Source organism: Citrus sinensis, chromosome 3, assembly GCF_022201045.2.
Source record: "Citrus sinensis cultivar Valencia sweet orange chromosome 3, DVS_A1.0, whole genome shotgun sequence".
Lineage (NCBI taxonomy): Eukaryota > Viridiplantae > Streptophyta > Magnoliopsida > Sapindales > Rutaceae > Citrus > Citrus sinensis.
The window spans coordinates 2,837,286-2,858,340 of NC_068558.1; the positions used below are offsets into that span (position 1 = coordinate 2,837,286).

The 21,055-nt window shown below is 37.9% G+C and overlaps 3 protein-coding genes across 6 annotated transcripts; 2 read left to right on the forward strand and 1 right to left on the reverse strand.

Annotated features, from left to right (window-relative positions):
• Positions 1-16: 16 nt before the first annotated feature.
• Positions 17-7,248, forward strand: LOC102607943 (uncharacterized). 2 transcript variants are annotated; one of them, XM_006476673.4, is made up of 4 exons: positions 17-558; positions 1,433-1,804; positions 1,897-6,305; positions 6,688-7,248. In XM_006476673.4, exons 1-3 carry the CDS (start codon positions 361-363, stop codon positions 6,265-6,267), a joined length of 4,941 nt encoding a protein of 1,646 aa, XP_006476736.2. In that variant the 5' UTR covers positions 17-360; the 3' UTR covers positions 6,268-6,305; positions 6,688-7,248. The 2 variants fall into 2 exon arrangements, with proteins under 2 accessions (XP_006476736.2, XP_006476737.2); XM_006476674.4 differs by having other exon boundaries at positions 1,906-6,305.
• A 618-nt stretch (positions 7,249-7,866) lies between these two features.
• LOC102608421 (rac-like GTP-binding protein ARAC8) lies at positions 7,867-11,521 on the reverse strand. 2 transcript variants are annotated; one of them, XM_015529802.3, is made up of 8 exons: positions 10,949-11,521; positions 10,536-10,623; positions 10,333-10,442; positions 10,181-10,244; positions 9,424-9,488; positions 9,266-9,331; positions 8,596-8,690; positions 7,867-8,279 (listed from the first exon to the last, which is right to left on the reverse strand). In XM_015529802.3, the coding sequence occupies exons 1-8, from the start codon at positions 11,042-11,044 to the stop codon at positions 8,240-8,242; spliced, it is 624 nt and encodes a 207-aa protein (XP_015385288.2). In that variant the 5' UTR covers positions 11,045-11,521; the 3' UTR covers positions 7,867-8,239. The 2 variants fall into 2 exon arrangements, with proteins under 2 accessions (XP_015385288.2, XP_006476738.2); XM_006476675.4 differs by having other exon boundaries at positions 10,986-11,514.
• A 3,667-nt stretch (positions 11,522-15,188) lies between these two features.
• LOC102608714 (protease Do-like 9) lies at positions 15,189-20,205 on the forward strand. Of its 2 annotated transcripts, XM_006476676.4 has the most exons (9): positions 15,189-15,996; positions 16,400-16,599; positions 16,692-16,872; positions 17,042-17,233; positions 17,707-17,939; positions 18,770-18,871; positions 18,954-19,004; positions 19,400-19,504; positions 19,610-20,205. In XM_006476676.4, exons 1-9 carry the CDS (start codon positions 15,402-15,404, stop codon positions 19,706-19,708), a joined length of 1,758 nt encoding a protein of 585 aa, XP_006476739.2. In that variant the 5' UTR covers positions 15,189-15,401; the 3' UTR covers positions 19,709-20,205. The 2 variants fall into 2 exon arrangements, 1 of the variants encoding a protein (XP_006476739.2); XR_370479.4 differs by lacking the exon at positions 18,954-19,004 and having other exon boundaries at positions 18,770-18,902; positions 19,610-19,652.
• Positions 20,206-21,055: the final 850 nt, after the last annotated feature.

A 21,055-nucleotide genomic window follows, 5' to 3' on the forward strand; every position in this document is an offset into this window, starting at 1 on the left:
ACCAAGTAAAACACGTACGCCTTTCCTCTTTGCTGTCTCTCTCTTCTCTTCGATTGTTCTTCATTTTTTGCCCTCTTTCGCTGCTTTCTCTCTCTAGATTCTCTCTTTCGATTCTCTCAATCTCTTTGCTTACCTAGGTCAATCTCTGGCTCTTTTTCTGGATCTCAGTTCCAATTAGATCGCTTTGTTTGTTTGAAATCAATTGGTTACTTTTTCCCCAAAAAAAAAAAAATTAGGGTTCGGATTGATGGTTGGTGATCTAGGGCTCGTGAATAGGTGAAAAAAAGAGGGTTGTGACTGTAAGAAGCGGAATTGAGGATTGATGGTACTCAATATCGGGCAAAATGTTGCAAGGGTATCATGCGTATGCGTATGCATGGATGGAGGGCAGGTGAAGAGGAAGGGGATAGAAAACGGGAAGGTCGTCGACGGCACATGTGGACTGTCCCTCCACGTGACTCTGCGATTTTAGCTTCAGTTGCTGATGGTGGTTCTGCCTCTCCTTCCTCTTCTTCTTCTTTGTCCTCTTCTCCCAATTCAGTTACTTTCTTTTCTCAGGTAATTGTTCGAATACTGATTTTTTTCGGCCTGCTTGATTTTTTCGTTTTGATGGATCAATAAGTGAGGGATTGAATTGGTTTTCCTTTTTTCTTCATTATTATTATTATTATTATTTTGGGTGGGGGAATGGAATTCTGTTGGGGTTTGATTGATTTGTGTGGAAACGTGTGAAATTGATCTAATCTTTGTAGACATGCTAAAATTAGGGTAGTTCTGAAATTTTTTAGCAATTTTTAATGTTTTGATCATTTGGGGCTTTTATAGCGTGGAGTTTTTAAGCGTATGCAATGGTTATTTTTCTTCAAAGTTCTTGTTAAATTTAAAAGATTTCTATTCTCAAAACTGTTATTTTACTCGTTCTCAACGAAGAAAGAAGGAGGTCTTGAAGATCGCTCTTTTTAGGGGGGAAAAATTAATTGAATGGTTTTCTCATTCCAATTCTGAGTTGGTGGCTGATTATCTGTCTACACGGTTTTCATGTGTGAGATTATGAACATTAATGATACACTTGCAATCTCTAAATTGGGCAAGTTGTAGGAGGGACATTTAATTGCATATTGAAACATTTGATTACCTGAACAACATGATGTTGTTTATCTGATAGCCAATTGTTACTAGCATATTATTTTGTTAGTAGATGTATTTTTCTTGGATGACAGTGATGATGATGATGATTAATGGGAAGAATTGTCAGTGGTAGTGTCGTTTAATGTTTAAACGTAGGTTTCTGCAACTAAAGTTTTTGAATGCCTTTACACCAGGCTTCATAGTTTATTACCATGTTAATGGATTGAGTATTTATTACAGCATTTTCCATTTTATTGTGTGGAGCCATTTTTTGTTTGACCAAATTTTGTCAATTTCTCCATAGGATGGACGGAAAATTAGTGTTGGTGATTGCGCACTTTTCAAACCGCCCCAGGATTCCCCTCCCTTCATTGGAATAATTCGTTCACTGACTGCTGGTAAAGAAAATAAGTTAACTTTAAGTGTGAATTGGCTTTATCGACCTGCTGAAGTTAAACTTGGCAAAGGCTTCCTGTTGGAGGCGGCGCCAAACGAAATCTTTTATTCCTTTCATAAGGATGAGATTCCTGCTGCTTCCTTACTTCACCCGTGTAAAGTTGCATTCCTTCCAAAAGGTATTGAACTTCCATCAGGGATTGGTTCTTTTGTGTGCCGGAAAGTATATGACATCACAAACAAGTGTTTATGGTGGCTAACTGATCAAGATTATATTAATGTGAGTTTTGAATACTTTGCTCTTCTCATCTTTCTATGTTTAGCTATAGGTTGTTGCTTTTCCTGGTAATCTGTATTTTTTAACCGCTTCAGGAACGACAGGAAGAAGTAGATCAACTTTTATATAAGACGCATATAGAAATGCATGCAACAGTACCCTCAGGTGGCCGTTCCCCAAAACCAATGAATGGTCCAACATCAACGTCTCAGCTAAAACCCGGTTCGGATGGTGCACAGAATAGTGCCTCTTTTCCTTCACAAGTGAAGGGGAAGAAAAGGGAGAGAGGAGATCAGAGTTCTGAGCCAGTTAAACGAGAACGATCCTCAAAAATGGAGGATGGGAATTCTGGACACAGTAGAACAGAAACTAATTTAAAAACTGAGATTGCAAAAATTACAGAGAAAGGTGGACTTGTAGATTATGATGGGGTTGAGAAATTGGTGCAGCTCATGGTTCCTGAGAGAAATGATAAGAAAATTGACCTCGTCTGCCGGTCATTGCTTGCTGGTGTGGTGGCAGCAACAGATAAATTTGATTGCCTTAACTGGTTTGTGCAGTTAAGGGGTTTGCTTGTGTTTGATGAATGGCTGCAGGAGGTCCATAAAGGGAAGATAGGTGATGCTGGCAGCCCCAGGGATGGTGATAAATCAGTTGAGGAATTTCTTTTAATTTTGCTTCGTGCGCTTGATAAGCTGCCAGTAAATCTTAATGCCTTACAAATGTGTAACATCGGAAAGTCTGTGAATCATTTGCGGACACACAAGAACGTGGAAATTCAGAAAAAAGCTAGGAGTTTGGTTGACACATGGAAGAAACGTGTTGAGGCAGAAATGGATGCTAGACCCCGGCTGCCTGAAGTTCCTCACAGTGGGAACAGACAGACAGGTGCATCCACTGAGGTTGCCATAAAGAGCCTTGTAACACAACCAGCTTCTTCTAAAACTGGTGCAGTAAAGCTTTGCCAAGGGGATGCTCCTACAAAGTCTGCGTTTTCCTCTCCAGTGTCTGTGAAATCAGCTCCATTGCCTGCATCAGGGAGTACAGATGCAAAAGATGGACAGCCCCGAAATGCTGCTTCTGCTACTGGTACCACTGACCTTCCTTCTACTCCTGCAAAGGATGAGAAAAGCAGCAGTTCAAGTCAATCCCACAACAACGGTCAATCTTGTGTGGGTGACCATGCAAAAACTGGGGGATTATCTGGGAAGGAGGATGCTAGGAGCTCTGCCACTGTTTCAATGACTCTGAATAAGATCTCGGTTGGTTCTTCACGGTCTCGGAAATCAGTCAATGGTTACCCTAGTTCCACACCAGCTGGGGTTCAAAGAGAAACTGTGTCAAGCAAAAATGCTACCTTGCATAGAAATTCAGCTTCAGATAGACCATCTCAGCCAAGTCTGACATGTGAAAAGGCACTTGATGTACCTGTGGTGGAGGGGGCCAATCCCAAAATAATAGTCAAGATTCCAAATCGAGGTCGAAGTCCAGCACAAAATTCCAGTGGAGGATCTGTTGAAGACACTTCAGTCACCAACAGCCGAGCATCTTCTCCTGTGCTTCCAGAGAAGCAGAACCAATTTGATCGTAACTTCAAGGAAAAGAATGATGCCCTTCGAGCTGATATTTCTTCCAATATGAATAGTGAGCCTTGGCAAAGCAATGTTAACAAGGATGCAGCTGCTTGTCCAGACGAGGGAAGTGGGTCACCTGCTGTTCTGCCCGATGAGCAGGGGAGTAAGACTGGTGATAATTGTAGGAAAGTGGTTGAAGATTTAGAAGATAATTCCTTACCGCCAGGATATGAGTTTAAAGATGTAAAATTGCACGAGTCTTCATTCAGTTCTATGAATGCTCTAATTGAAAGTTGTGTCAAGTATTCTGAAGCAAATGTTTCTGCGCCTGCTGGAGATGACATTGGAATGAACCTTCTAGCTAGTGTGGCTGCTGGAGAGATGTCCAAATCTGATGTAGTTTCACCAGTTGGTTCTCCGCCAAGGACCCCCATTCACGAGCCTCTTTGTGATGATAATGATTCAAGAGTGAAATCATTTCCTGGAGATCATTCTACTGATAGTACTGATGACGAGCATGAGAAGCAGGGTATTGATCGTAATTTGTGGGCTAAAAATTCTGACAGTAATCAAGACAAACCTGCAGGAGGTCTAACAGGACACATCAGTACTTCCCCTGTGGATTTGCAGCAGAGTGGAGATCCATGCCAAGAGAACACTGAAAACTCGAAAGAAATAATAGTTGCGGAGGAGACACCTGATGGTGCAGGAAGAAATCCTGAAGAGGACAAGGCTGGTTTCAGAGTGGATGCCGATGGCGCTCCTGATGGTAAACAGAGGATAAGTGGCCCTTTGTCAACTGAGGATAAGGTTTCTGAGTCCACTCGAGGAGTTGAGACTGAAGCCGTTGAAGGATCAGCATCAAACCAGTCTTTGGAATTTGATGGCGAGAACAAGAAAGGTGTGAGTGAAGGATTGAACAGCGGTGTGAAGAGAGAGCAAAAGCCATCTCCCATTACCACTCACTCTGAGTCTGTGAAAGGAAAGGATGGAGAACTGCTGCATACTTCTGGTTCTGGTGAAGATATGCCTCTGAAAAATGTTGATGAAGTGAAGGTTGAAAAGGCTGATGAGGTAGATTCCAAGAGTCATGTGAATCAAACTGAAGAACAAAATTCTGAATGGAAAAGCAATGCTCCAATGATTCGTGAGGATCGGGTTGTACCACATTTGGGCTCAGCAGAGAATGAGGAGAAGGGTAATGGTAAGGTTGACCACAGAGAAAATTTGGAAGGTAAGGAAGTTAAAGAGGAGCTTTGTGCTGGCCCAGCTCTTCCTGAGGTATCAACTGCATTGCGAGCACAGGAAACAGGGCAGCTTGTGAGGACTGGTGCAGTTAAGTTGACTATCTCTGAAGGAGACAAAGCACAAGAATCTACATCTACCACCATAGATGCTGCATCCTCTGCTGTGGGGGTTTCAGATATGGAAGCAAAAGTTGAATTTGATTTGAATGAAGGTTTTGATGGGGATGATGGGAAATATGGGGAGTCAAGTAATTTCATAGTCCCGGGATGTTCTGGTGTTGTTCAACAGTTGGTTAGCCCGTTGCCTCTTCCTGTTACTTCTGTGTCCAGTAGCCTTCCTTCTTCAGTAACAGTGGCTGCTGCAGCAAAAGGGCCTTTTGTACCACCGGAGGACCTCCTGAGGAGTAAAGTGGAACTTGGTTGGAAAGGATCTGCTGCAACAAGTGCATTTCGCCCAGCTGAACCAAGAAAGATATTAGAGATGCCACTGGGGGTGACTAGCATTTCTGTTCCTGATTCAACATCTGGAAAGCTCGGTCGTCCTCTATTGGATATTGACTTAAATGTACCAGATGAGAGAGTCCTAGAGGATTTGGCTTCTCGAAGCTCTGTTCAGGATACAGTCACTGCATCCGACCATACCAATAACCGTGATGGGTCACGCTGTGAAGTGATGGGTTCTAAATCTGTCCGCGGCTCTGTCGGACTTGATCTTGATTTGAATAGAGCTGAGGAGCTTATTGATATTGGTAATTACTCAACTAGCAATGGGAATAAAATAGATGTCCCAGTTCAGCCTGGCACATCGTCAGGTGGTCTTTTGAATGGTGAGGTGAATGTTCGCAGGGATTTTGATTTGAATGATGGACCGGTTTTGGATGACTGTAGTGCTGAACCATCAGTCTTTCCCCAGCACCCCAGAAATGTATCTCAGGCACCAGTTTCTGGCCTTCGGTTGAGCAGTGCAGATACAGTAAACTTTTCTTCATGGTTTCCTAGGGGGAACACTTATTCAACTATCGCAGTTCCATCAGTCTTGCCTGATAGAGGAGAGCAGCCATTTCCAATTATTGCCCCCTGCGCACCACAGAGAATGTTGGTTCCCTCTACTAGTGGCTCTCCTTTTGGTCCCGATGTTTTCAGGGGACCAGTATTGTCGTCATCTCCTGCGGTGCCCTTTCCATCTGCCCCATTTCAATATCCAGTCTTTCCTTTTGGAACCAGCTTTCCCCTACCATCAGCCACCTTTTCTGGTGGTACAACAACATATGTAGATTCATCATCTGGTGGGAGATTTTGCTTCCCTGCTGTTAATTCACAACTAATGGGTCCTGCAGGTGCAGTCCCATCTCATTTTCCTAGGCCTTATGTAGTTAGCCTCCCTGATGGTAGCAACAGTGCTAGCTCTGAAAGCAGTTGGAAACGGAGCAGACAGAGTCTGGACTTAAATGCAGGGCCTGGAGTCCCAGACATAGAAGGTAGAGATGAGACTTCACCCCTTGTGCCGAGGCAACTCTCTGTTGCCGGTTCACAGGTCCTAACAGAGGATCAAGCAAGAATGTATCAGCAGATGGCAGGTGGCCATTTCAAGAGGAAGGAACCTGAAGGAGGATGGGATGGTTATAAACGGCCCTCATGGCAATAGGAATGCCTCATGTTACAATTTCTGACCCATGAAATATTGTAAGTCCTTGATATGCATTATTGACTTGTGCAATTTTTATCTGTCCAATTGTCAAGGAGTGAAATTACCCACACCATGCTAATGGCATTTGTCTTGTCGCAACTGCACCGAGAAAAGGGAAAAAAGAATAAACAATTAAATAATCAATCCTTTTACCTTAAAAATAAATAATTAAGCTTTTTTGGGGACCAGTAGCACTCTCTCTATTTGTATTGCTGGATAAATGAATAGCGGAACCTGCAAAAATTTGTTTCCCAATTCTTTTTATTTTGGATTAAGTTACATTGGCACTAATTGTGGATCTCTCGTGCTCTGTTTTGGATGTCCCTTTTTTTAACCCCTCGTTTTTCTCCTTTAATTTTCTGCTTTCTTTTGTCCCAGTTCTTCAAGGATGGGCATTGACTAACCCATGAGGCCATCTAACTTGTGATCGTGGAGGTTGGGTGGTAAGTGAGTTATTCGATGTAGTTCATAGTCTCCGACCCCCTCCCTTCCGCTGTATCATCCATATTATAAAAGAATCTGTTCGGGGTCTTCAAGCTGTTTGTTCTTGAATTTGTTCTGGGTGGTAATTGGTGCAGAGCAGTTTCCCCTCTGTAGATATTTTTAACTGTTGGGAGCATGCACTTTGTTGCCCAGACTTATAATTGGTGCCTGTAGTGGTGTTTATGCATCAGCATTATAAACCATTTGGACCCAAAACCAACCGTCAATATCCAATCCTTCATATAACGGAGGTTGTTTGATCTGCTTTATGCACAAGCCCTTTTGTATGTACTTTGATGTTAATTTATCTTTATTTTCATTCTCCCATTTGGTCGTCCCATTTTCTGTTAGTCACATATACATAAAGCTGAGTGGTTACTGAATCTTGGTACTCGGAGCTTTTGTTGTGTATTTTCATCTTAGTTCATTTTATTTATTCACTCAGATTGTAGTCCATCTGCTATGGTTTTGAATTCCTGTCCATCTCAACCATCAATGCTTAATATCATCGTGTCATATGCATGCCTGACCGCTTTGTTTTGTTTTTTCAGTTGCATTTGTGTTTTCATCTTTGGTGCATTGTGGTTCTATGCTCCGTTGTTTTGGCCATTTAAATCACTGCTGATACTTGGTGTCATGAAACTAATAATCTTGAAGCTTCCCTTGAGATCTTGATATATGTGGCTTCTTTCAGTTGGGTTCTGTTCTAAATTCATGGAAACTTGAATTTTTCACTTTGATACCATATTAGAGTTGCATACTATTCTCGTTGTAAATGCCGATTGTCACATACGTACAGATTCATGTAACTATTGATTTGCTGCAACGTCGGAGGAATACTGGTTCTTGGTATCTCTTCTATTTGCATGGATGGCAGAGGCGCCACCGGTTAATAATTTAGTAACAAATTAGTAAGAGGATGAAGGCTTTAGATATTTTCAGTAGCTCCGTTTGCATTTAATAGTGGTGGTTTCATGACACTGGTTCATCTATTTTCTGTGATGAGATCATGGCTATCGGCGCTGTGAACAGTAAATTCTTCAAGAAGTTAGATACGGATTAGCTTTTGCTAAATGAAGGAAGGTAAAATCATGCATTAACGGGGGAGAATGGTAAAAGTGTAAGCAAATGGTTAGTACAGATAACAGGGTAATAACGAAATATTAGAAAATTCAGACGAGTTTTTTTAATTAAAAAAAAAAAAAAACCTCTACAACAATTCTCTATGTATAGATTAGCGACTGGGGACATCTTTTCTATTAGATCACGGATGAGAAAGTGAAGCAGCCACAAAGACGGTGACATTTGAAGAGTGACCTACGCTGCAACCCCCCTCAAAACATGCCATGGAAATCAAACACACAGTATCTTACTTAGCAGCCTAAAGAATCGCTGGAAAGCCCACCAGGGAATCATCACTTCATCATATTTCTGTGCTGGACGTTTTTCATTCAAATCGTACGAGGTTCCTCCCACAAAAGACATTTCTGCAATTTAAATGAAAGTGAAACCATGTCCAACAAACAAATGAACAACATTGAGGAATATATTATTTAAGATGGAAATTTTCATAGTCCAATTATCTCAACTGATAAGTAAAAGTTCAGGGGGATAGTTAGTCATCTCTGACGAGCGACATTATGTCTAAGATGATTGAGGGGGACAACAATGAAGTACGGTACATCCACATGCTAGGTGAGACTTAACATTACCGCTTTTGCACTTATCAAACACACTAGAACATGATGCAAATAGATTTCACTGTAAGCAAGTTTAAGAAGATGAAGAAATGACGGTACTTACAATAGGCATCCTCGTTGTTTTTTCTTCTTCTCCTTTTGCTTCTGCGGGGGTTTGATAACTACCTTGATTGCAGCATCAAAAACTGCTTTTACATTCTACAATAGCACAGGCAAGGGTCAATTTAAAAATAATAATACAACAAAAGAGAATCTATAATCCTGATCAACCAAGATTAATGAAGACCATTTTTAAAAGCAGCAAAGATGTGTGTTAAACAATAGAGCAAGGTAGGGTTATCATCCAATTAGAGAAATGTACCACCCAACTTAATTAGCATGCAATTTATGACTTTATTACCGTCATGAGGTCAGAACGTATGCCTAATAGAGAAAGTTCTTTCACAAACAGATCATTACAGTTTCAAAAAATTAGGAAAGCATATAGGAAATATGATGTAAAACATAGAAGCATGGAGAAGAGCTTTAAAAATTGGAAAACCAGCATTTAACAGGCTTAGAGAAGCATCTTAGGCAGGACCCAGAAAAATTGTGAATGCATCGAGTTCTGAAATGTGGAATTATAATTACAATATCAATTATAATCCTAGAGGCAAGACTACAGGCAGCCTCTGTGTCTCTTCTCCAAGAAACTTCATTTTCTTTATGGAAGTCAACTCGCAGGGATCACTGTTGTGTTGCTACAGTCAACTTTCCTATAGGATTTAACATACCTGCTGAGTTTTCGAGCTGCATTCAATGTAATATGCAGCACCAATCTGTTTACGGAGTTCCTCTCCCTGTTTATATGAAAACATTGCCACTAGGATGTTAGAATATGATCATATTATATCTAAGAAAAACAGTAAATCAACAAATTCTAGAGACACACTTGTGCAGTGGTCACAGGCACCAATCCTGGATGATCAGCCAAATAATGCTTATCCTCTCGAAGATCTACAGGTCCGGTGAAAATCACACATTAGTTGAGAACATTATTATCACTACAAATAACTAATATACAAAGGCAAGTGGAGACTAATCATCATTATCCATGGAATGTACCACTCTAGCAAGAGAATGAGAACTTTCTCATGATACAACATTCTCTGTTAAAGGCTCAAGACTGTAGGTTCATTTAAATGAGTAATTTGTACTGCTGTTCTTTAAAGGACATGAGAGGTTTAGTATTTTGTTATTCATTGCCTTAGATTAGGTAAACAAAAACCAGTAAATAGAATCTAACAAGTGAATTAAAACATTTAACTGATATAAGGTGAGATAAAGAAAGGAGAAAATGAGGAAGCAGAAGAACACTGATTTTACCAATTCCAGGTTCATACATAATAGAAAACCTACTTATTTTCTGCATTTGTCCTAATTTCATGAAAAGTATAAACTTAAATATGATGGTTATTATATAGCAATCGAGAAACTATATACATTAGATAAATGGTAAATCTACCTCTATCATTTAACAAGCCTCCATCCATTAACAAGTTCGGTATCCCGTTAATTAGAACATATTTGACAAATGCAAGTGGCACAAAAGGAAGGCTCATGACAAGCTAATAATAAAAAGGAAGAAATATCAAATATGAAACCATGTCGGGGAATAAATATTTGTGATTGTAGTGTGCTTGACTCACCCAATTTGGTGCCAACCAATACAACTGGTACTCCGGGAGAGTAATGCTGAAGTTCAGGGATCCACTGACCAGGTAATTATATATTAGAAATTAAATTATTTTACAAGCTCATAATCAATTAGGAATCAAAAGACAAATGCAAGTGAATGCACCTTTTTTAGAACGTTTTCATAGCTGGCTCGACTGACTAATGAGAAAGCTAAGACAAAAACGTCTGCCCCTCTGTAGCTCAAAGGCCTTAATCTATTGTAATCCTCTTGCCCTATGACATTCATTAAGAACAAATGTAAAGTAACCAAATTGCTTATTTAGCGAAACTGTCAAGTCTTTGTGTTAAAACCAAAATGAAAACTACCAGCTGTGTCCCAGAGGCCTAAGTTGACAGTAGTGCCTTCAGCTACCACATTTGCACTGAAGTTGTCGAACACCGTTGGTATATAATCCTGATAATCATAATAACCAATAAAATATGAAAATTTTACGAATTAGAAATTAGATGATCCAACTAGAACAATAAAAATATCTCCTTTTTTAACTTAATATGCTCGATCGAAGTAAAACATAGAACAAGTAAACCCCAGATGACGAATATCTCAAAAGGGAAATACAGCCCAAAAAAGGCAACCCAGAAGAAATTTTTGTAATTGGTTTTATAATATTCATGAAAAGTACAGAAAAGCCGCAGAACCCAGATGCATACACAGTAAATAATACACAAAATAGCCAAAAAAAATATAAATATAAAAAAGGAATCCAAAAGTGACAGACCCAGATGGATGATCTTCCAGAAACAGAGAGTACATACAGTAGGAAACTTGTTACTTGTGTAGCAAATAAGCATGCAAGTTTTGCCAACAGCCCCATCACCAACTGTTACACACTTGATGAACCTTGAAGCACTAGAAGCCATTGAAACCAAAAACAAACAAAGAAACAAAGAAGAAAAGAAAGATAGCTCTTTTTATGAGTAAAAATACTAGTAAACACAACAACCAGTGAAAAAAGAAAAAAAAAGGAAAATAGGAAAAACAAAAGGGTAGTTTGTTGGTGGACAAATTAATGCCTTTCGTCTTTCTTTGGTTAGTGGTGGATCACATGACTCTTACTCATTCACTCTTCCTGTAGCATTTCTTTACTTTATTGGCTTGGCCACATCAAAGATTGGGTTTTTTATTGTGACAGAGTGTCTGTGATTCAACAATGTGGATTTTTTCTTTTTTCTTTTTTCTGAAATGAACAATTTGGATTTTGTTTTATCTTTTGTTTCAAGTTTCTATTTTTCATGTTTTTGAAGGGACAGCTGGTGCATTTATTTAAGTCCCAGAATTGAATTTCAAGGCAGTTTGTAATCTGTATTGTAGTTCTTTTTTTTTCTTTTTTCTTTCTTCTTTTTGGGCTAATACTTTTGTCTATTTATATTGAATCCTCAACTACTAACTAGGGACTATACTATTTACAATTATCAACATCATCTTGGGATCCTGCCTAGTACCAAGATTGCTATATGATGATATGACACCACTGTGGATATTTGGTTCTATAAAATTGATCGCACTTTTAATTATTTACAAAAAGTCAAAAAGGTAAAAGAAAAATTCTTTATTACTCAATAAATGAGCGGCTTTTACCTTCTAATGCTATTTAAATGACTATTGTTTTTTAAGTTTAGTGCTAGCGCTAGAGTACACTGTTAGAGTTACATACACACTGCGGTTGTTGGGACTAAATAAAAATAAGGGTAATTTGGTCATTTAATAGAATTAGGGACTCTGTATAATATAAATTATCCCTTATTTGGAAAATTGTAAAATCTAACGAATCCCGTCTTGATGGCGTGCCCATGATCGGCGCGCGAGGCCCGTGGTAAGTAATAAGATATTTTTATTTGTATCTGTTTATATTTTTAAATCCGTAAATAAATGTTACAGTAAATTTACAGGCTAATGGTTATGGATTGGAGACAAGCATTTCAGTCTCATTGAGCAAAAGTAAGTACGGTTAACAATGGGTCCTAAGTCGACTCTGATATTAATTATACCATGCCTAAACTCAATAACTAAAATTAAACTGTATTGTTAACAATAATTATTTTAAAAATTACGACATCACTAAACTGTCCCTTAAAATATTTAAACAAAAAAGAATTGAAAAGGCCCATCTTCTAACTCATTAAAGATTATATTAGTAAGGTTTGGTATATATGTGCGTGCGCGCACATGCATGACTATATGAAATTCTAAATAATGTAATTCATCTTTTATAGATAACAGTATAATAAAAAAAAGACGAAGGTTAACGCAAAGTTACACTTATCAAGCGTCCGCAAGAACATTTAGCTTAAATAAGTTGGAAACTAATTGATTTTGCAATCTGCTATGAGAAGCAACAACACAGATGGGATAATTCAAAATTGGAATCCATTTTGAAACTAGAAAATCAACGTTGAATTGATGATAAAATTGGACCACAAGGAAGAATCCACTGCTGAAGTGATGGTACCTACCCTATTGCTCATGAACAATGTGAATAGATGGAGATCATAGGACCACACTATGATTTTCGTGATTTTTGGTTCATAGAGGAGTAGAGAGGTCCAATTCACAGAAAAGGAAACCCCATTAGTTGAGTTGAAACCTAACGTTAGTTTCTTAATTATTTATTCTTCAAGACCATGGACCCTGCCGAATCATTTTGGTTGTTAATCCGAATCTCATAATTTATGCATAGAATCTTTTAGCTAGTGAAATAAGCCTGTCATCGAGTTGTGTGTATGTAACCACAATTCACACATACCAAATTTCGGGCACTTTGATGAAATTGGGAAAAAGGAAGAACGGACGCGATAAGAAACGAAGAAAAGGGAACAAAGGCAACGGCTCCTGGGCTGGCTAATGGCCACTTCACTCATTGAGCAAAAGTTGCGAGGAAAAAGGCATTTCTAAAGCAAGAAAATTGGGCCAGGGAAGTTGAATTTATTGCAAATTTCGAAAGGGGTTGGTCCAGGGGCATAAGTAACGATTAAGTAACATAATGACGAAGAAGAGCTGGCAACAAAAGTTTCAGTGACTATTTGCGTGTAAAATGTTTTCTATTCTACGCAGGCTTTAATGATCTATTGTGTCTCAAATGGGTCTATTAACTTATTCGAAATAGTTCTTTAAGTTAAGGCATCATGAACTTTAACAGCACCTACAAGAACGCTTATGCAACAATATTCGTCAGTGTAAAAATTGTTATAATCATTTCTTCTGATCTTAGGAGGGCCATTAAAACACAATCGTGGGGGCTCACGATGAATGGATTAGATAGCACTCCAGGCGTAATCTTTGCTCCAGGAGAAGGCGTGTTGGGTGAATTCAACTGCATTCCATTGAAATGAGTGACGCATAGTACTTAGCAAAACTATATATCGGTTAATGACAACGTGGTCTGTACATAACTCCTGTATCTTATATGTACAAATCACTATGTAATCATGAAAATCAAGAATGGTTAAAATCCAATAACTCATTTTCTGCAATGAACACGAATTATACGAAGAACTTGTGTTGCATGTAGCATCTGTTTTGAGAATTTTTGCGTTTGACATAGACGGAACTCGTCAAATTGTATGTCCGCAGGGGCCACCCTTTGGTTTGCTGTACGATATTACTAGGCACACCCCATTCATATCTAAATTAAATCACTCACTTTTCGGCCGGTTCACCCAGACAATGTTGAGGCCTATGGAGTATCAATCAAGCCCGAAAAACAGTATCTGGTCTCTAGTCCAATACCCCACATGGGCTAAATAAGTGAAATAATGGCCCAAGAAAATCTAAGCAAGCCCCAGATGTTGTGGTAATAACTTTCGTGTCCTTAACGTGCTATAATCTTTCTAATAGAGGCATAGTTTGTTCATTTGTATCAAGTAGGTCCGTCACCTTAGCCGAATGGAATCACGGAAATGGATCAAATGACTTTCCATTTGGAGTAGTAATTAATGCTTATTTGCACAGAACGTGTAGATGGCAGAATGCAAATAGTTTCATTATTATTCAACTGAGCAAATAGCAAAGCATTATTTTGGGTTAAAAATAAACGAAAAATTCGTTGATTTTATCATTAAGACTATGTTTCAGAGTTTGGATTAAGTGTAGAATTGGACTAATTTTGAGATTAATTATTTATTTGATCTTTGGAAAGATCTACTTTGAATTAGATTATGACACTAAATTTAAATTTAGTCTTAAGATCATGGGATATGGCAATCCCAATTGAAATATTGGTTTAGTCATGATTAATTTTAAAAATAATTGTCGATTTAATTAATTATGACTTGAATATCTAATGTAATATTTAATTAAATAATGATTATATTAAAATTAATCATGAAAATTAATACTACCAGTAATTGGTTGCTTTTATATTATTTGTTAACTTTGTGATAAAATAAAATATATTTAAATCATTTAATAAAAATTAAATTAATTTTTAATTTAATTTAATTTAACTTAATCTAATTTATATTTGTTTTTATAATTATGATTACCTAATTTAATTTTAAGTAATTGTCTTTTAAATTAATATTAATAATTATTTTGTTATTAAATATCTATAAATAGTTCATATCTATATTTAAATGTCAAATTAAATGTCATTTAATTTCATTCAAATATAATTTAATGTAGTCAAATCCAATACTGTACCAAAACATAAAACAATATCATATAATCTAATATAATTCAATTCAATCCAATTTTAATAATTATTACTCTAATCTAATCCTGCATGAAAAATGTAGCCTAAGACTAAGAGTTGAAAATGGATAGAACAGCTACGTACGTTGGCCGCTTCAATAAGAATCACCGAATTGTGGATCTATTTGATACAAATAAAACAAGTTATGCGGTTATTCTGAAAATTATAAAACTCTAGGGATCTGGACGTTATCACTCCAAAACATTGCAATTTTCTTTCAACAGTGGAATGACTAATGCGTGTGTTATGTAATAAAAATAAATCCTTCTTAGTTCTTCCCTGTCCCCCCCTCTCTCTTTCTGTATGTATATTTTTTTTTTCTCTCATTTTAATTTTGTTTTCCGGATTTTCGTCAGATTAAATTCCATTCATTCCATGTACAGTCAATCAATCCCAAAGGCCTAAGCCTCCACCAACTAAAACCTCGACAAAACCTCATAACGTGATAAAAAAAAAAAAAAAAAATACTAACTTTTTCAGAATGTCCGAACACAAACGCAAACGAGGGCGCAAACCCAAAATCCCCGATGCCGAAAAAACCCTAGACCTTCCCTCCACCGCCGCCTCCGCCGACGACGACGACGTCGTTTTCTCCGTCTCCAACGTTGAAATTATCCCCACCACCACCAACCCCTCCATCTCCTCCGCCGCCGCCACAACCACCAATAACCACCACCCCGACCACCGTCCCCGCCGCGGCCGTCCCAGGAAACACCCCAAGCACGAAACCCCCGAGGAGAAACCTCCTCCGTTGCCGCGTGCAGGCCACTGTCGGCCTGCCGAGAATGGAGGTGCGGACTTTGCAGGGGATGTAGAGCCCGGGGTGGCGAGGGTTGTCCCGGCGATGGACGCGGTGGTGAAGGTGTTTTGTGTCCACACGGAGCCGAATTTTTCGCTGCCGTGGCAGAGAAAGAGGCAGTACAGTTCGAGTAGTAGTGGGTTTGCGATTGGAGGCAGGAGGGTTTTGACAAATGCGCATTCTGTGGAGCACTACACGCAGGTTAAACTCAAGAAACGAGGCTCTGATACTAAGTACTTGGCTACTGTGCTCGCCATCGGCACCGAGTGCGACATTGGTAACGGATATATGTATATACAGTATGTTATGGTTGTAAGATTTGGAGTTAGTATTAGAATGACGTGAATGGTATAAAAGTAGGATTCACTTAATGGATTTTGCTAGTTAACTTGTGGGATCATTTCTACAACCAATCTGTGATTAAAGGTGACATTATTGCTTTGTTTTTTAAAATTGTGAAATTTACGGGAGTCAGATTGTTATATGTTTGATGGATAGAAGTTGTAATTTTTTGTTAGACTGCGAGAATTCTTTGTATGCATATTATGAAGAACTATTGCACATGAACAGGATGGGCAGTTAGGTTGCTTATATTGCTGACTAGGTCCAGGTTGGTTATGTAGACTTGAGCATTGAATTTCTTTTGTTGAACTCAAGTTTTGTTTTGGGTGATGTTGCAGCCATGCTTACAGTTGAGGATGATGAGTTTTGGGAAGGAGTATTGCCTGTGGAGTTTGGGGAATTGCCTGCCCTTCAAGATGCTGTAACTGTTGTAGGTTATCCAATTGGGGGGGACACAATTTCTGTGACAAGCGGTGTTGTGTCGCGGATTGAGATCTTATCATATGTTCATGGGTCCACTGAGCTCTTGGGTTTACAGGTTAGTGGGTTATGGTTCTAGAAGATTGCAATATTCCCTGCCAGCCATTTCAGCTGCTGTCCTCATGTTTAATTAGTTACTTACTTTTGCAGATAGATGCTGCTATAAATTCTGGAAATTCTGGTGGGCCTGCCTTTAATGATAAAGGCAAGTGTGTGGGCATTGCATTTCAGTCCCTGAAGCATGAAGATGTGGAGAATATTGGTTATGTCATACCAACACCGGTCATCATGCATTTCATCCAGGATTATGAGAAGAACGGAGCATATACAGGTAACATAATTACGGCATTGGCGTGTTTCTTGTATTCTCATTTTGCTTGTTATGGTCATTGTATTATTCATTTTATTTGTAATTAACTTAAATGCAGAAATGGTTTTTGTTTTACGCTACCCTACCTTTTCTTGCACAGAGTCTTATAGGCTTTTGTTATATGTCATAGGGTTCCCTCTTCTTGGCGTTGAGTGGCAGAAGATGGAAAATCCTGATTTGCGTGTGGCAATGGGTATGAAAGCTGATCAGAAGGGTGTTCGTATCCGAAGAGTCGACCCCACTGCTCCAGAATCTGAGGTTTTGAAGCCGTCAGATATTATTCTGAGCTTTGATGGCATTGACATTGCCAATGATGGAACAGGTAAGTGTATATTTCATATTTTTTAGGTTCATATTACAAATGTTTTGACACGCATGTTCATATGTTATTGTTGTGTGACAAGTGAAAACTCCCAATGTATTTTTGGAGAGTGGTCATTTTGATTGCATTTCCGTTACAAAGATGCTACCCAAAAACCTTAGTTCTTTTGTCTTCTCTTTTTGCATTAATAGATGGAAAGATTGAAAAACATCAGGATGCATTGAGTGATGATGAACCCCTGGGTTTGGTACAACTATAAGTAGAATTATATTGTATACTTGAGATATTAGCAGGGACAGTTTGAAAATAATCACGATGGAAGCATTTATTTGTGCATTTGTACTTCTCCATATATGCAAAATTTTCTTTTTGGATATCTTAGAAGTGAATTGACCATTTCAAGTCTTGTTGTTGTTCTTTTTCAGTTCCTTTCAATTGTGTCTGAGTTCTTCTCTCCCTTGTTGAATTTTCAGTTCCTTTTCGGCATGGAGAGCGCATTGGTTTTAGTTATCTTGTCTCCCAAAAATATACTGGGGATAGTGCAGCAGTTAAAGTTCTCCGTGATTCTAAGATTCTCAATTTCAACATAACACTTGCCACTCATAGAAGGCTTATTCCATCTCACAACAAGGGGAGACCTCCCTCGTATTACATTATTGCGGGATTTGTATTTTCTACGGTGTCTGTACCTTATCTCCGTTCTGAGGTGTGCAGTCTACTCCGAAATTGCTGTGTTTTTTGGTATATTCATGTGGAGTCTAGAACAATGACTTAGAAGCTGTTGCTCCTTTCATTTATTCTCTGTTGTTTTGATTAGTTGAGATTTGATGTTGTGGTAAATTGCTACGTTATACTTGCATCAAGTTCTTGATAATTGATATTGGTTATTTACTATGATACTGCTGCATTGTTGCCTTAAATACATATGATTGCCAATGGTGCATTTGCTTGTTTATGCATATGTGAGTGCTATGAAATGGGTTCCAGCTGCTCCAATAAGTCATGGAATTTCTTTTCTGCCCATTCACATATTAAGAGCATTGTACATTGTGTTCAAACCTGCATATCAAAGTTAACTTTGGTCCTCACAGTTGTCTTGACATCTGCTTGCACTAGCAATTCTCTACCAGCATCATATGCTCTTTTATTGACTCACACAGAAAAGACCACTGTTGTAATGTCTGCCTTTAGGATATAGGGAATTTTATGCTTAGCTATGGAGTGTCTTCAGTTATCTATTTTATTTTAAATTTGGGGTTAGATGCCATGATTTTGCACCAGGTTATTAGGCAGATGGGATCTGCCCACATTATTCTGAATTTATATAATGAGTCTTCTAATTTAAAGGTGTTACGCAAAATATATGATGCCGCCTTTTGACTACCATGTCATCGTTGTTTTTTTTTTTTTTGGGTCTTCTGTTTGTGCCTATATCATCTTTAGCTGATTTAGTAGTAGTTATATAGATCTCAGGATGAACAATGAGTTTCTTTGTAAGCATTTATTTTAATAGCATTCAGTTGCACATTTTTCCAGTATGGAAAGGATTATGAATATGAAGCTCCGGTCAAGCTTTTGGACAAGCTCTTGTATTCAATGCCACAATTGCCAGATGAGCAGCTTGTTGTGGTGTCTCAGGTCTCCTCTCTGCTTGAACTGCTTTAACAAGGTTTTTCTGCTAAGCCTCTCTCTAACCTTTTCTTTTCCCTGGTTTTGTAAGGTGCTTGTGGCTGATATTAATATTGGATATGAGGAGATTGTTAACACTCAGGTGAAGAAAGACTTCATGTTGCAAGTGTTTTTATTTGAGTAATATATAGATACATACAAACAAAAACATTAGTTGGTGTGTGTGTGTGTGCATGATGAGGACAAAGTGAGGATGTCTCCAAAATACAAAAAACACAGATTTTGATACATTGAAAACTGTTTTTTTTTGTATGTTAGTGTATTGAAATATGTGTTTTTTTGTTTTTTTACTGTGAGGATGCCCTCACTCGAGAATGCTTATATATATGTGTGTGGATGCCCTCACTTGAGAATGCTTATATGTGTGTGTGTGTGTGTGTGTGTGTGTGTAGTATGTATGTATATATTTTCGGAAGGGCCTTTATTGGCTTTAATCTGTCAGTTGTTTAATACCTTATATTGTGAGCACTTGCGTAGGTTCTTGCTTTTAATGGTAATCCTGTGAAGAATCTGAAGAGTTTGGCAAACATGGTAGAGAATTGTGATGACGAATTTTTGAAATTTGATCTAGAATACGATCAGGTCTCTTCTCTCTCTCCCCCCCTTTCCCTCATCTCTCTTATATGATTGTTGATAAATGCACATCTGGCTGCTCACTTATGTTTACTTGAATATTCTACCATGCAGGTAGTGGTCCTCCGCACGAAGACTTCGAAAGCAGCTACACTTGATATTCTTGCAACGCATTGCATACCTTCGGCAATGTCAGATGATCTCAAGAATTGAATTTTGAGTCATGATTCAGATGCATTGGAAAACTCTTTTGTTATATTCTGTCCACGGACACCTGTTTTCATTGTCGGCATCTTGAAAGAGATTATATATGGGGGGTTTTGGGACAAAATAGGAAGGTACCCCTTTTGGGAATTTACAGCCCTTTGGTCTTTTGGTACTAGTTGTGAGTTTGGGTAGTAGTGTGCTTGACATTTTGTCTCTCATTCATATGCGAATGAGAATTGGGGATATTTCAGGCATTTGTAACATGGGTAGGTTTTCTGATGATGGTTGAGGTTAATTACCGTTATCGGCAGAAAATGTATGGGGGCACCATCCTTCAATAGCAAGTGGGTGGGTGGCTGTTCATATAAATCCAAGGTTAGGTTACCTTTAATCACTAGTACTATTTTGGTCTGGAAATAAATAAGAGTAGAAAAGGATGCGGAATTATTTATACAACATTGCTTCTCTTCACTAAAAAAGGAGAAAGTTTCTATGTTGCACTATTGTCATTCTTAGTATATACTTGTACGTGGTCCTCATCTTCTATCTAGCAGAGGAGAGGAGAGGAGAGGAGAGGAGTCACTCTCTCATGTGACGGATGACTTGGACCGTTTTCCTCTTTTTTGGATACGTCACCCCATAAAAGCCAACTACAATCAATCACGATTGGATTTTCTCCACGACCGAAATTGCGTTTGGACTTTGGAATCATTTCGGGCAAGATTACCTTTACGATCTTTGAACCGTTGCTTAACTTAACGGTCAACAACGGTCAAGGATTTATTTGTCAAAAAGTTAAAAACAAACAGGAGTTATATGTGACAAAATATTGAAACCTAAGGGCTAAGGTTGTTTTATCAGGAAGATCCGGTTGTGGTGCAATTTTCCGCATTTTTTTGGTCTTCTGTGAAAGCACCAATGTAATTCTATAATATCAATTAAGCCGATATGTGCTTGTTTAGTATATATATATTTTAGATTAAGTATTTATTTATTTTTTATATTTTAAAAAATATTCTAAAACTTTTTTTTATTAAATGTGTGACACTCATACTTTTATTTTTTCTTTATTGTATAATATAACCCTTTTTATAACTTAAAATAATATTTAATATCTTTGAAATAATATTACTAATAATTATTTATAAAAAATTAATTTATGAAATCAATCCTAAAAGTAAAATAATAACAACAAAATTGTATTTATTTTTATTTCAATTTTAAAATATATATTCTTTTTATTTCTATTTTATTTTTTTGGGGTTACATTGTTAATTTAATTTTTTTTATTGTCTTAAAAAAGAAATATTATTATAAGAGAGTAATATTATAAAAGTAAGGTAAAAGTAAATG